We start from the raw sequence: 16,370 nt of genomic DNA on the forward strand, positions 1-16,370 counted from the left end.
TTCGTTTAATTAGTGCGGTTTCATCTTTTATTTTGATGGTGAAAAATTTTATTTTGTTATTTTACTTGTTTGTTACCTTTGATTCGGAGGATTTTTGCTTATTTTTAATTTGATTCTTAACGGACACCTTTTCAGCTCCTTTTGGGTTAGCATTCGTTTTATTGTTTGGAACTTTAGGATCTAAAACTAGCTTTCCCTTTCCTTTGATATCCTTGGGTATAGCCGGGTGATAAGGTTTTGGCTTCTCCATGGGTTTCTTTGAAAAGAAAGGTTATTCAACGATCTTTTGCTTAGAGTCCTTTCGACTATGGGAGTGACAGTGCGAACATTGACTGGGATTCGCATGCAAAGAAACTTTTGCATTCTGATTGACCTATCTTTCTTTGCGAACATAGTTAGAATTTTGGGATTGTCGAAATTGCTTCCTTTCGTTGAGATTTCTTTGATATCTCACATTTCTCTAGCGTTTTTTATCTGCAAGTTGTTCTGACGACTTGTGAATGTTCGCTTTTGCTCTGCTTGCACAAGGTTTGTTCTTCAAGGACTGAGATTCGCTCTTAACCTTTTTGGGTTCTCTTTAAACCTCCTTGGTACCACTTGGGCTACCTTTCTAAAATGCTAAGCGATTGTTCAATGGTTCGGCCACATATCTTTCCTTCACTTTACACGAAGTCTTTTCAGATAAACCGATGGTTTCGTCTGCATTATCTATTAGGGTAGACCAGAAAAACTCATCGCCACCATCTTTGTTGTCATTGTCGACGATGGACGTGTGACATCCCCATTTTCACGGCCAAAAAAGACTGATGTTGTTTATGCTTTATAAAAATCAGAGTACTTCATTTTATAAAAATGTTGCGGAATTTGTTCCCAGAAAAGCATGGTAAATACGTTATTAAAACATTTTCGAAGAAACGTATTTATTTCATTTTAAAACGTTTGGGATGTCATCGTTAATACAGAAACATAAGCATAAACAGAACTTACAATTATTTACACTAGTGATCTACATCTCTTTAAATCTCTCAGTGTAATGTCACTTCATATCAACACTTGTGATATAAATAAACTGAGTGGGTCAGGTTGGGAAACCTGGTGAGTACATAGGGTTTTCAACCCACAATAATATAATTATTATGTTTAAACAATCAAACAATCAACCCAATTACCCCTCCCCATTATCTTCTTTATTCTTAAGGATCTACCCTAAGAATCAGCTATTTCTCATTCATTCATTCCTAAGGATCATCCTAAGGAAACAACATGAAGTTCATTGTTTCCAATGACACATTGGTCAAGCGCAGCTGCTAATATTGTCACTTAGGCTCAGCTGCCAGAATTAGGACATTTTCTATGAGGCGCTTCTGCCGGTATTGACCTTTAAACACTACTGTCATGGTCATAAGGCTCCCTATTAGGCGCAGCTTCCGATACTATCCTTGGAGCGCAGCTGCTAGGACGTTTACCGTAGATCTAAATCATCTACGGGTTGTGGCGCAGCTGCCAGTGCTCATCTATAGGGTACTAGGTCCACTGCTGCCAATGTATACCTATAGGGCATTAGGTCTGTACTACTAATGTTCCTCTATTTCAGATTTTATCCATCATCATTCATCTACCCATGTTTTACCCAACATATCTTGTAGATATAAAATACTTTATACAGTTTACATCATTTAAAACATGTATAAAAATCTTTCACCAGCATAGACAGCAAGTATTTAGACAATATGCACACATAGCACGTAAATTTATAATAAAATACTTCATATCTATGTGTAAGATGAAAGTAACTATGCACTCACCTGATTAGGTGGTGATTCCGAACTCAGACAGCACTTCGTTATCTCAAAACAATTTTCCTCGACAAAACCTAGTATCAATACCACTAGGGTTTAGTTTTTAACGTTAACCACGACTAATTAATAGTCTAGCTATTATTACTATTATATAAGCGTTAAATAACACTCAATATAACTCATAATAATAGCCCAAATAATTATTTTAAGGTCCTAATAATGTTACTATAATTAAATAAAATCTATATTAAATATAGTATAGGCGTAGCTCACTTACAGCGAGTTTTTATTAAAAACCGGGCTTCGCTGGAGCAGCGTTTCCAAGCCGAAAGCTTTTCTTCTCGGAGCCGTCGGGCGCTCCGGGGCTTTCTTCTCGTGCTAGGGAGGTTCCGTAGACTTGGGAGGGGTTTAGGGAGGCTAGAGAGAAGTTAGAGAGAGAAAGAGAGGCTTATGGTGTGAAGAAAATATGAGGAGTTCACCCTTGTATTTATAGGAGTTTTATAGTAAAGTAGTCTCTAAGCTTCGTCCGTAACTTTTGCATACGAGCTCCGTTTTTGTCTGTCTTTTTACCGTTGAGTTCCTATTAATGAGATCTTCAACTTTCATTTAGACCTCGTTGGCTAATTCTCATTCTATCTCGGATTTACAAAACTGTATCGAATTCGCCGCGCTCGAAAAGTAGGGACTAAGCTTCGTCCATAACTTTCGCATACGAGCTCCATTTTTGTCTGTCTTTTTACCGTTGAGTTCCTATTAACGAGATCTTCAACTCTCATTTAGACCTCGTTGGCTAATTCTCATTCTATCTCGTATTTACGAAACTGTATCGAATTCGCCGCGCTCGAAAAGTAGGGACTAAGCTTCATCCATAACTTTTGCATACGAGCTCTATTATCGACGTTCTTTATATCCACGCGTTGGTATTTACGAGTACTACAACTTTCATTTAGATCCCGTCGGCTAAAAATCGACCGATCTAAAATTCAGATTTCGGGCTGTGCACTGCTATGCTAAATCTTAGAAAAATCATAACTTCCTCATACGAAGTCAGATTTGGGCGTTCTTTTTATTGATGTTCTTAGTTTAACATATTCTACGACTTTCGTTTAGATCGCTAAGGCTAAATCTCGCTCTATCATAAATTCACTATTTACGTTTCCCGGTATTGTGCCGGTTCCGTCGCGAAACTTCAACGGGTCATAACTTCTTCGTTATAACTCGGTTTTCGGCGTTCTTTATATGTACGAAAACCTTGTAACATACTCTACAACTTGGTTAAGATTATTTATTCTAAATAATCTTTTGTCGAAAAGTCGTTTTCGACCCCTATTGCCTCTAATTTGACTAGCCCAGATTTGCGGGCGTTACAGGACGTTAGTTCAACAGTTTGAGTTTCATCTAGTCCGTTAGTTTTAAAAACTTGATTGGGCACATTTTGGACCTTAGGAAAAACAGTTGTTTTTTCTTTCAAAATTTCAGGTTTGTTTTGAGAAATTCTTGCGAACTCAACTGAATTTTCAGAAATTAGAGCTTTTGTAGGTTGAGATTCATTTTTAACAAACTCTGAGCAATCTACCTCATCCTCTACAGAGATTTCACTCATATCACTTTCCTCATCGAATTCAGATGTGCTTTCAACATTCATTTTATTCTATGAATTCAATTTGGCACTCAATGAGTCAAATTCCTACATAGTATCAGACTTGATTTGCCTTTTGTGATTCTCATCTAAAATCTGTTTCAACATGTTTTTATGGTCCTTGGACTTAATGTATGTTTCAATTCGTTCTAGTCCATATTTGTACGCATCAGAGGTTTTCTCAGGCAAAACGATGGATTTGCATTTGCAGCAATCAACGTCTATTTCGTTTTCGTTTAATTCAAGAAAAGGTAAAATCATCTTGTGAATTTTCTAACCAATCTCACAATCAAGGTGCAACTGAGTAATGTTAAAATAAAGCCTTTTAGCAATTAAACAGAAAATGTTATGTTGTTTTAAAGGATTAAATTGTCTCATTGCAAATAAATTGATTCATCTCTAGACTTAGACAAATTAGACTCGACCTTCTAAATCCACATGCGCCTCTCATCATTTTTCGATGTAACCCTACTCAATTGATCGGTTAGGTTACAGTTTGACAACCGGGTTCGCTTTAAACTATCACTAATACTTGAAAAGGTTAATTTTAAGTCGTTTAATTCAGTTTCGTATCTAGATACAGGTATATTGAGAGATTCAAGAATGAAGTTTACCTTGTTAATTAGTTGTTCACATTCATTGATCTGCTCCGGAACTGGCCGTGCTGCGAAACAACTGTCATCTTTTCTTCCACTCCCAGTGGCATTCTCCTGCATCTGTGACTCTCCGTTAGTCACGATCAATCATCTACCCGAAAATTGTGAACTCTCCTCTTTCGCAACGAATGCCCTTCCATGCGTGGGCTTGCGAACTTCCTCGTCCTCAGAGTTTGTCGACCAGACTTCAACACCACCAAATTCATGTTGAGCCATATTTTCCTGCACAATCAAAACATGCATAGAGTTATCATTATCTTCTTGAACTCCTCTAGCTTTCGCAGGTAATAGGCCTCATCATCCTCTCCTTCCTTTTTCTTGTTTCAATCTTCTTAGCATGCACTCCTTGGCTAGATGGTTTTTGCCATGACAATAGTTGCAGTCATAGCCAGAGTCACCTGCAAGCTTTTTCTCCTTCTTCTCTTCTTCCTTCTAGGAACCGCTTTTGTTATCCTCTTTCACCTTTTTCGAGCTATAGCTTCCCTGCCAGTTTCTATTCTTGTTTGAGGGAAACTTTTTCTTCGTGAATCGCTTAGGGTTTGACACCATCAAAGCGAATTCTTCATTCGTAAGCTCGTACTTAGAATGATCCGACTCAGACCCATCATCAGCCATCGTCTTGTCCTTCGCGACAAGAGCCAAAGATCCCATCCCAGACACCACATTTGCTTCCTTTGACACCTCACTTTCTTGTGACTTTAGGATACCCACCAGTTTATCAAGAGTGTAGCTTTTAAATTGCTCGTGTGCTTTAACAATGGAGACCACCGCCTTCCACTTTGATCGAAGTCCGTTCATGAACGTGACTTTTTGTTCAATCAATTCTCGTCCAATTCCATGCTTCATCATCTTACTCAGAAGATGATTGTAGCGACTAAAAGTGGAACTGAGATTTTCTTCGGGCTTCTATACAAATTCAATAATTTCTGATAGCAAAAATGTTTGAGTGGAGTGCTCTAGATTTGCATCTGTAGAGTAGAGTTCATTTAGCCTATCCCAGATGGCCTTCGCTGTATCACATGAACTAATTAGATGAAAAGTATATGCTTGCAATGTGACATCCCCATTTTCACGTCCAGAAAAGACCGATTTTGTTTATGCTTTATAAAAATCAGAGTACTTCTTTTCATGAAAATTAGCGGAATTTGTTCCCAAAAAAAACATGATAAATACGTTATCAAAACATTTTCGAAAAAAAGTATTTTTATTCATTTTAAAAAATTTGGGATGTTATCGTCAATTCAGAAACATAAGCATAAACAAAACTTACATTCATTATCACTAGTGATTTATATCTCCTTAATCTCTCTGTGTAATGTGACTTCATAACAACACCTATGATATAAATAAACTGAGTGGGTCAGGTTGGTAAACCAGGTGAGTACATAGAGTTTTCAACCCACAATAATATAATTATTATGTTTAAACAATTAAGCAATCAACCCAATTACCCATCCCCATTATCTTCTTTATTCTTAAGGATCTATCCTAAGAATTAGCTATTCCTCGTTCATTTACTCTTAAAGATCAACCTAAAAATCGACATGAAGTCCATCGTTGCCACGGTTTACAAAACAGGAACTAAGTCTGCATAGTCGCCAGGGGTTAGGTATCAAGTCTGCATGATCGCCAAGGTTTACACAACGGGCACTAAGTCTATGATGCGGGCCCTAGTGTGGAGGATCGGGCCCTTGCGTTCCTAGAGGCCCACGATCGTGTGACTAAAGGGGCTTCACGAAAATGGCCATAACTTTGGCTACGAATCTCCGTTTTGGGCCTACGACCAGTCAAATCGAAGCTTGGAGCAAGGAGCACGTCTAGATAAGTCCCCGAAGGGGACTTACCCATTTTTGAGTCCATAAATCGCTTTCTAAATGGAGTTATGAGCAATTTTTCTTATTTTTCCTTAATTTTTGGGTTTTGTTTTTGGGTTTGTATTTGGCCCATGGACTTTTAGGGTTTCATTTTAATTTCTGCTTCTTATTTAACTGTTTTTGATGTAATTTGGATGGTCAATCATCAATTTTATGAACTTTCGATTTTCTCCCAAATTCTGTGTGTTAACCCAGATTTTGAAGCCAATCCCACAGTATTCGTAGAATCAACGTGGTTTTGAAGAGATTGTCCTGGCTATTCTTTTAGAATCAACAGGTTCATTCTTGGTTATCTTTGTGTTGTTTTTTTGCGCTGCATCAGTTGGTATCAGAGCCGAATTCCTGGTTCAAAATGCCTCCGAGGAGAAACAGGACGCCCGCTAATGTTCATGAGCAAGAACTAGAAGAACGTATTATGGCACGAATGGAGGAGAGGATGGATCAAATGGTTGACCAACTGACTGATAGGATGGTCGAACTGATGAATCGAGGAGGGCAAAGGTCTCGAACACATTCTCAAGTGGAAGATGGTGAATTTGGGAACCCGTTCGGCGGCAGTGACGGTTCATATTCTGAAGATGATCTAGAAAGGCGGCCAAGGCGTGATCATAGAGGTGACAATAGGCGTTGGGAGGCCGGAATGAGAATTGATATCCCAGAATTCGACGGGGTCAGTTTGAATCCAGAGGGGTTCATCGACTGGTTGGCTACTGTTGAGGAAGTTTTTGAGTTCAAAGAAGTCCCTAAAAACAAAAGAGTGTCATTGATTGCTACCAGGCTACGTGGTAGGGCATCTGCATGGTGGCAACAACTGAAACTGACACGAGACAGGCTCGGAAAGTCAAAGGTCGTGACTTGGAGGAAGATGAAGAAGTGTTTACGATCCAACTTCCTACCCCATAATTTTCAAAGGTTGATGTACCAACGGTTGCAAAATCTGAGGCAGGGTGCCAAATCAGTTGACGATTACACAACTGAGTTCTACCAATTGATTGCCCGAAACGATATCCAGGAGACAGAGGAACAACTCGTTGCTCGATATATTGGGGGTCTACGGGTCCAAATCATGGACTCTGTAAATATGTTTGACCCGGTATCTATTTCTGAAGCGCACCAACGGGCATTGGCTTTTGAGAAACAAAGTCGTCGGGTGGGCGGTTCGTCTTCAACTGCCAATATTGGAGGAAGTCCTGGGACGGGTGGTATGGTACCCCGTGTTGTTCCTAATCAACAAAGACCAACATCTAACAGTGTTGGACCAAACCCTAGGACAACTGTTAGTAGCAGCTTGAAGTGTTTTAGTTGTGGGGAGACAGGTCACCGACAATCAGAGTGCAAGAAGGTCGGAAAACGTCATTTGTTCGCTGAGCAAGATGATTGGCAAAATGATGATGCCGGTGAAAATTACGAAGATCCCCCTGTGTATGACGAAGAGCATCAATGCGAGGAGGAAGTTGTAACTGGAGATGTGGGGGTAAATTTGGTGGTAAGGCGGTCTTGTTTTACACCAAAAGTTGTTGGTGATGATTGGCTCAAACACAACATCTTTCAGTCGACATGTACTATTTTGGGAAAGGTTTGTACTTTTGTTATTGATTCAGGAAGTTGTGATAACCTTATATCTGAAGAAGCAGTTCAAAAGTTGGCTTTGAAAACAGAAAATCGCCCTAAGCCTTACAAGCTACAGTGGCTTAAGAAGGGTGGCGAGGTCACTGTATCTAAACGAGCCCTTATTCATTTTTCTGTTGGTACCACGTATAAAGATGATGTGTGGTGTGATGTGGTTGCTATGGATGCATGTCATTTGTTGTTGGGCAGACCTTGGGAGTATGATCGTAACATAGATCATAACGGGCGGACTAACACTTACAGTTTCTTGTTTGGTGGTGTGAAGATAACATTGGTTCCCAGTAAGCCAAATGAGCCAGTTCCGAGAACTTCGGGTACTCTACTAACCCTTAATCAGTTTGAAGACGAGTTGGAGGCGGAAGGTGAAATTTTTGTATTGCTCGGGAAGGAAGTCGCTAAGGAGGTTGAAATTCCTGAGGCTATGGTCCCTCTGCTCAAGGAATTCGTTGATGTTTTCCCTAATGAATTACCTGATGGTTTGCCACCTTTACGTGATATCCAACATCATATTGATTTACAACCAGGAGCTCAGTTGCCTAATAGGCCACATTACAGAATGAGTCCCGGAGAGCATGAGGAGTTGCGACGACAGGTGGAGGATTTGATTTCAAAAGGTCATGTTCGAGAGAGCATGAGCCCGTGTGCTGTTCCTGCTTTGTTGACTCCTAAAAAGGATGGTACTTGGCGTATGTGTGTTGATAGTCGCGCCATCAACAAGATCACGGTGAGGTATAGATTTCCAATTCCTCGACTTGATGACCTACTTGACCAGATTAGTGGTGCCTCTATCTTTACGAAACTGGACTTGAAGAGCGGGTACTATCAGATTCGACTTAGGCCTGGGGATGAGTGGAAGACTGCCTTCAAGACTCGTGAAGGATTGTATGAGTGGTTGGTGATGCCTTTCGGTTTATCAAACGCTCCTAGTACATTCTATAGGAGGTTTATTCCAAACTTTAGTTCTATTATGGCACCGGTGACTGATTGTATGAAAGGGAAGACCTTTACTTGGACCGAAGCAGCAGAATCAGCTTTCCAATTAGTAAAAGAGAAGCTTACTACATCACCGATTCTTGTATTGCCAGACTTTTCTCAAGTGTTTGAATTACACACGGATGCTTCCAAGGTTGGGATTGGAGCAGTTCTAAGTCAAGGAGGACGACCGGTTGCCTATTTTAGTGAGAAGTTGACGGGGCCAAAGCTGCGTTATAGCACTTATGATGTTGAGTTCTATGCAGTGGTCCAAGCTGTAAAGCATTGGCGCCATTATCTATTTCATAAGGAATTTGTTTTGTTCACAGATCATGATTCATTAAGACATATTCGCAGTCAAGATAAGGTGTCACACAAACATGGGAGGTGGATGTCGTTCTTGGAAAAATTCACTTTCGTGGTTAAACACAAGTCTGGGATGTCAAATCGGGTTTTTCTCCCAAATTCTGTGTGTTAACCCAGATTTTGAAGCCAATCCCACAGTATTCGTAGAATCAACGTGGTTTTGAAGAGATTGTCCTGGCTATTCTTTTAGAATCAACAGGTTCATTCTTGGTTATCTTTGTGTTGTTTTTTTGCTTCCTTATTATGGGGATTCTTCTGATGATGACCATGGTGCACATTCGAGGTCGAATTTTGTCTACCCGGGAGGGGATGATGCGGGCCCTAGTGTGGAGGATCGGGCCCTTGCGTTCCTAGAGGCCCACGATCGTGTGACTAAAGGGGCTTCACGAAAATGGCCATAACTTTGGCTACGAATCTCCGTTTTGGGCCTACGACCAGTCAAATCGAAGCTTGGAGCAAGGAGCACGTCTAGATAAGTACCCGAAGGGGACTTACCCATTTTTGAGTCCATAAATCGCTTTCTAAATGGAGTTATGAGCAATTTTTCTTATTTTTCCTTAATTTTTGGGTTTTGTTTTTGGGTTTGTATTTGGCCCATGGACTTTTAGGGTTTCATTTTAATTTCTGCTTCTTATTTAACTGTTTTTTATGTAATTTGGATGGTCAATCATCAATTTTATGAACTTTCGATTTTCTCCCAAATTCTGTGTGTTAACCCAGATTTTGAAGCCAATCCCACAGTATTCGTAGAATCAACGTGGTTTTGAAGAGATTGTCCTGGCTATTCTTTTAGAATCAACAGGTTCATTCTTGGTTATCTTTGTGTTGTTTTTTTGCACTGCATCAGTCTACATAGTCGCCAGGGTTTAGGCATCAAGTCTGCATGATTGCCAAGGTTTAGGCACCAAGTCTACATGGTCGCCAAGGTTTAGAGTACACCAGGTGAACACATCGTTCACAACACCTACAGGTTGCGAGCCTGCTAGTGTTCCACTGGACTGTCTAGAATAGTCTGTGGTTGTCATCCATACTCTGCTGAATGACGCGGCCATCGTTTGGGAAAAGGCTTCTCACATCGTCCACCTCTCACCCTCACCTCGTGGTCTATAACCTCTCAACTCATCATCAAACTCATATTCCATCAATTACATCTACCCATTTACCCCAACATTATCGTATATATAAAATACATATACAGTTTAAATCATTTAAAACATGTATAAATCGTTCATCCAGCATAGACAGCAAGTATTCAGATAATATGCACATATAGCACGTAATTTATATAAAATACTTCATATCAATGTGTAAGATGAAAGTAACTATTAACTCACCTGAGAAGGTGGTGACTCAGTACTCGGACAGCGCTTCGTTTACTTTAAAATAATTTCCTTCGACGAAACCAAGTATTATTACCACTAGATTTTAGTCTAATATTTACCGTGACTAATTATTAATCTTATTATTATTATTATTATATAAGCGTTTAAACAATACTTTCCAACCACTATGTACAGACAGGGGCCAGACATAAAACACCGGAGGGCAGGACCATTTTGGCGTATAGCACTTCTGAAATCCAACAACCCTATGCGGCCCTTTAAACCAGATTCCCCGTACCGCGAGTAGTTAAAAAGATATTATAACGACACTTATATAAGTCATAATAATAGCTCAAATATTTATTATAAGTTCATAATAACAATATTAATTTTAAATATAAGCTATATTAAAATAGGGTAAGCATAACTTACTTACAAGGGGATTTTAGCTAGGAGTCGGGCTCTGTAGAGGCAGAACTTTGTCGCTGAATCTTTCTAAGAAAGATTCGTGCAGCGCTTCAGCGCTTACCTTACTATACTAAAAACCACAGAAAGAGAAGTCGAATCACGAGGGACCGAAATGCTCGGGGGATAAAGAGAGAAAGACTCTTGAATCAAGAGAATGGTGCAAGAAATATGAGAGCCCAAGGCTCTTATTTATACTAATTGAATTTTCAAAAACTACCATCCATAATTACTTAATGGCATTTTAGTTATATAAACAACTAAACACCCCTCTATAATACTATTTTAAATGGATTTAATGATATTTGTACTAAACTAATTTCGAAAGAACTCAACATTAGTCTTATAATGACCGCATCGGCGATACCTTTCTAATGATATATACATATGTATATATATATATATATATATATATGTGTGTGTGTGTGTGTGTGTGTGTGTACGTATATATGATTTATACTTTATTTTAATACGTAAATATGCTATTATAATTTGTAACTCGTTCATACGAACTCCGTATTTGACGTTCTTTATATCCACACATAGGTGGAGACGTACTCTACAGCTTTCGTTAAAACTTCGTCGGCTAATTTTGACTTTATTTTTAAAGTTATATTTTTAACAGGCCGGGACAGGATTGGTCCGTTAAAATCTCATAACTTCTTCATCCGATGTCCATTTTCGTCTGTCTTTTTATCGTTATACTAATAATAACGAGATCTTCGATTCTCGTTTAGGTTGTGTCGGCTAAAAACCGCTCGATCTAATACTCGAACTTCGGGTTGTACACCGCTAAGCCGAAACTTCGAAAAATCATAACTTCCTCATAAGAAGTCAGATTTGGGCGTTCTTTTTATGGAAGTTCTCAGGTTAACATATTCTACGACTTTCATTTAGATTACTAAGGCTAAAAGTCGCTCTATCATAAATTCACTATTTACGACTTCGCGGTGTCGTGCCGGTTCCGTCGCTAAACTTCGACGGGTCATAAATTCTTCGTTATAACTCAGATTTCGGTGCTGTTTATATGTACGGAAACCTTGTAACATATACTAAAACTTGGTTAAGACTATTTATTATAAATAATCTTTTGCCGAAAAGTCGTTTTCGACACTTATTGCCTCAAAATTGACTAGCCCGGATCTACGGGAGTTACAATTATCTCCCCCTTAGGATGATTACGTCCCGGAATCATCAACGAAACAGGGCTCACATGATGACTCCATACGTTATCTCTTCATCCTAAGTTATAACTGTAACTTTGATGTTTCTTCGAACGAGTATCTAACTCTAAGACTTCCTGACTGCAGGCGGTGCTCGATCTTGCACTTGCTCCCTATCTCACGTTAGACTCCAAATTATGACCTCTAAGTCACAATCTCGATCCTCACTAGATACGAACTTAAGATAAGTCTTTTATTACTATCATGGATCGATGTGTCATATTCTAATGACCTCTCATCGTATGTTGCAACGCTCAAACTCAGGTCTCTTAGAGTCAAATTCCAAAATGGAATATACCTTCCTTCATGCTCTAATGTGATAGAATCACATTTTAACATGTAGCATTTCTAGCTACTAACTTCTTTAACAACGAGCGTGATACTTCTATTAATCGCTTTGATTATCTCTCACTTCAATGTTCTGGCTTAAGTTAGATGCTACATCGAACTTGGTTCTCTGAACGACGTACCATACTCATCGTGGTCGGACTCAATTTGATATGACCACTAGGGTCTAAATAACAACAATTTTCTTAGTCATTACCGAAACGATGGTAACGACATGCTTGAATAAAACAGACTTAGCTTCTTGGTAACCTTGTGACTTTCCCTAATCCAAGCGTGAGTCTTGTGCTTCCGGTAGTATATGCATCTACTACCTTTTACACCTACTCATACTCATCCCAAGTATTGTCTCGCAATCCCCAAGTCACCATATAGGAGAATCACATAACAGTTTAACACATCAGATAACAAAACGAAGGCTTTATTATTGCTTGAAACTATTACATAGGTTTTCAAGTTCACCCTAGACTATGCCTCTAATAGGCTACATCATGTGGTTCTATCTCTTTGGCTACCTCATAGCTTGATCTTCAGTTATGAATTCCTCATCCTTGGTTCCTTGCATTATTTTCTGCTTCGTCGAGGATCACGTGGAATGCCCTTGGCCTTCGTGGCGTGTTTGGCCTTGCTGCCTCGTTTTTCTTTGGGCATTCCCTAGAAATATGACCTTCTTTGTTACATCCATCACACACCTTCTTGTTGGACGCACACTTGTTGGCGTAATGCCTTGTCTTTCCACATTTGTAGCAAGTCACCTCCTCGCTACATTTCCCGAAGTGCTTCTTTTTACACTTCTCGCACCACTTGGTTTCAACTCCTCCTCCTCCTTCAGTCTTTGAGAATTTCCTTTCTTTGTTGGATTTTGAAGATCCTTCATGCTTCCTTTTCTCGCCAACTTCCGCTCTCTCCAGAACTTTTTCCCTAATCTGGTTTTCAACATTCCTGGCTGCCCAGATGGCTCCTTTCAAAGTGGTTGCTTGCTTGACCATTGGTCCAAAGTCTGCTGGTAATCCATGGGAAAACTTGTTGACCTTGGAGAGCTCAGTTGGAACTAGGTAAGGAACAAGCTTCATTTTCTCCGTAAAACTTGCAGCATACTCGATGACACTCATACTTCCCTTCTTTAGATTTTGGAACTCATTGTTGATCTCCAGAAGATCCCGCTCAGAGCAGTACTGCATCTTTAACTGCACCAGAAAAATCTTCCCATGACATCTTGCTCACTTCTCCTTTAGGCATCGAATCGGCTAGTAGCTTCCACCAGCTTAGTACTCCAGATTTCAACAGAGGAACCGCGAGAGCGGACTTTTGCCTGTTGCTACACTCGCAACTCTCAAACATCGTCTCCATCTCGGAGATCCAGTTCATGACTTCCACCGGCGTCGGGCTTCCGGATAGACTCGGTGGTTTGGATGCCATGAAACCCTTTTATTTGCATCCACGTCCGTCATTTCCTCCATCCTGGTGGTTTTGCCTAACTATCGGTGGGTTGGCTTGGCCAACAGTCCCATTGTAGTTTCCGTCCTCAATCTGCCCTTCGTTCAACTCGGGCTGTTCGATATGTATGGTCGCTTCCTCTCGATTTTGCTGGAGAAAACGTCTGGTTTCCTCCATTTGATGATCCAACATCGCCTGGATCATCGCTTGCATTCCGACCATTGTTATTGGCTCAGCAGCGGCTACCACAACCGGTATTTGCTCAATCACTGGGGGTTGGTTTTGGTTCCCATTTGCATTCACGTTTCCGCTACGGGTCCTTGCCATCTTGATCTATATACCGAATAAGGTGAATATAGATCTTTATTTAGGATTGATGTTTAAATCGTCCTTATCACTCCGAAACATTTATATGCTAGTTCTAATATCGTAGTTAAATGCTTAGAATCCTAAACACATAATGTTTCCAGATCCGGTCGGCAATAGACCATAGATCCGAACAAATAACAGCATATCATGCACAAAGCATTTAGCACATAAAAGCATTTTAGGCATAATCCCTAAAATAATCTAGTGCTCACACCTCACAATCATCGCTTAGCATTCTATGTTTAAGTCTAGAAATAAATCCATATTCCTAGTTCGCTTAAACTAATGCTCTGATACCAACTGTAACATCCCCATTTTCACGTCCAGAAAAGACCGATTTTGTTTATGTTTTATAAAAATCAGAGTACTTCTTTTCATGAAAATTTGCGGAATTTGTTCCCAAAAAAACATGATAAATATATTATCAAAACATTTTCAAAGAAAAGTATTTTTATTCATTTTAAAACATTTGGGATGTCATCGTCAATACAGAAACATAAGCATAAATAGAACTTACATTCATTATCACTAGTGATTTATATCTCCTTAATCTCTCAGTGTAATGTGACTTCATAACAACACATGTGATATAAATAAACTGAGTGGGTCATGTTGGGAAACCTGGTGAGTACATAGGGTTTTCAACCCACAATAATATAATTATTATGTTTAAACAATTAAGCAATCAACCCAATTACCCATCCTCATTATCTTCTTTATTCTTAAGGATCTACCCTAAGAATCAGCTATTCCTCGTTCATTTATTCCTAAGGATCATCCTAAGGAATCAACACGAAGTCCATCGTTGCCACGGTTTACAAAATAGGAACTAAGTCTGCATAGTCGCCAGGGGTTAGGCATCAAGTCTGCATGATCGCCAAGGTTTACACAACGGGCACTAAGTCTAAATAGTCGCCAGGGTTTAGCCATCAAGTTTGCATGATCGCCAAGGTTTAGGCACCAAGTCTGCATGGTCGCCAAGGTGTAGAGTACACCAGGTGAACACATTGTTCACAACACCTACAGGTTGCGAGCCTACTAGTGTTCCACTGGACTGTCTAGAATAGTCTGTGGTTGTCATTCATACTCTGCTGAATGACGTGGCCATCGTTTGGGAAAAGGCTTCTCACATCGTCCACCTCTCACCCTCACCTCGTGGTCTATAACACCTCTCAACTCATCATCAAACTCATATTCCATCTATTACATCTACCCATGTTTTACCCCAACATTATCGTAGATATAAAATACATATACAGTTTAAATCATTTAAAACATGTATAAATCGTTCATCTAGCATAGACAGCAAGTATTCAGATAATATGCATATATAGCATGTAATTTATATAAAATACTTCATATCTATGTGTAAGATGAAAGTAACTATGCACTCACCTGAGAAGGTGGTGACTCGGTACTCGGACAGCGCTTCGTTTACTTTAAAATAATTTCCTTCGACGAAACCAAGTATTATTACCACTAGATTTTAGTCTAATATTTACCGTGACTAATTATTAGTCTTATTATTATTATATAAGCGTTTAAACAATACTTTCCAACCACTATGTACAGACAGGGGCCAGACATAAAACACCGGAGGGCAGGACCATTTTGGCGTATAGCATTTCTGAAATCCAACAACCCTATGCGGCCCTTTAAACCAGATTCCCCGTACCGCGAGTAGTTAAAAAGATATTATAACGACACTTATATAAGTCATAATAATAGCTCAAATATTTATTATAAGTTCATAATAACAATATTAATTTTAAATATAAGCTATATTAAAATAGGGTAAGCATTAACTTACTTACAAAGGGATTTTAGCTAGGAGTCGGGCTCTGCAGGGGCAGAACTTTGTCGCTGAATCTTTCTAAGAAAGATTCGTGCAGCGCTTCAGCGCTCACCTTACTATACTAAAAACTACAAAAAGAGAAGTCGAATCACGAGGGACCGAAATGCTCGAGGGATAAGGAGAGAAAGACTCTTGAATCAAGAGAATGGTGCAAGAAATATGAGAGCCCAAGGCTCTTATTTATACTAATTGAATTTTCAAAAACTACCATCCATAATTACTTAATGGCATTTTAGTTATATAAACAACTAAACACCCCTCTATAATACTATTTTAAATGGATTTAATGATATTTGTACTAAACTAATTTCGAAAGAACTCAATATTAGTCTTATAATGACCGCATCGGCGATACCTTTCTAATGATATATACATATGTATATATATGTGTACGTATATATGATTTATACTTTATTTTA

General features: G+C 39.2%; 1 protein-coding gene across 1 annotated transcript; it reads left to right on the top strand.

The window, feature by feature from the left end:
* The first annotated feature begins 6,320 nt into the window (after positions 1 to 6,320).
* On the top strand, positions 6,321 to 9,047 carry LOC145099082 (uncharacterized). The gene has a single exon (XM_079036669.1). It carries the CDS (start codon positions 6,321 to 6,323, stop codon positions 9,045 to 9,047), a length of 2,727 nt encoding a protein of 908 aa, XP_078892795.1.
* Positions 9,048 to 16,370: the final 7,323 nt, after the last annotated feature.

The sequence above is a fragment of the Lactuca serriola genome, chromosome 4 (assembly GCF_051521515.1).
Source record: "Lactuca serriola cultivar US96UC23 chromosome 4, Lser_US96UC23_V15, whole genome shotgun sequence".
NCBI lineage: Eukaryota > Viridiplantae > Streptophyta > Magnoliopsida > Asterales > Asteraceae > Lactuca > Lactuca serriola.

Bases quoted from the DNA above. Each gene is read 5' to 3' on its own strand.
- LOC145099082 (XM_079036669.1), top strand. From the start codon at position 6,321: ATGCCTCCGAGGAGAAACAGGACGCCCGCTAATGTTCATGAGCAAGAA.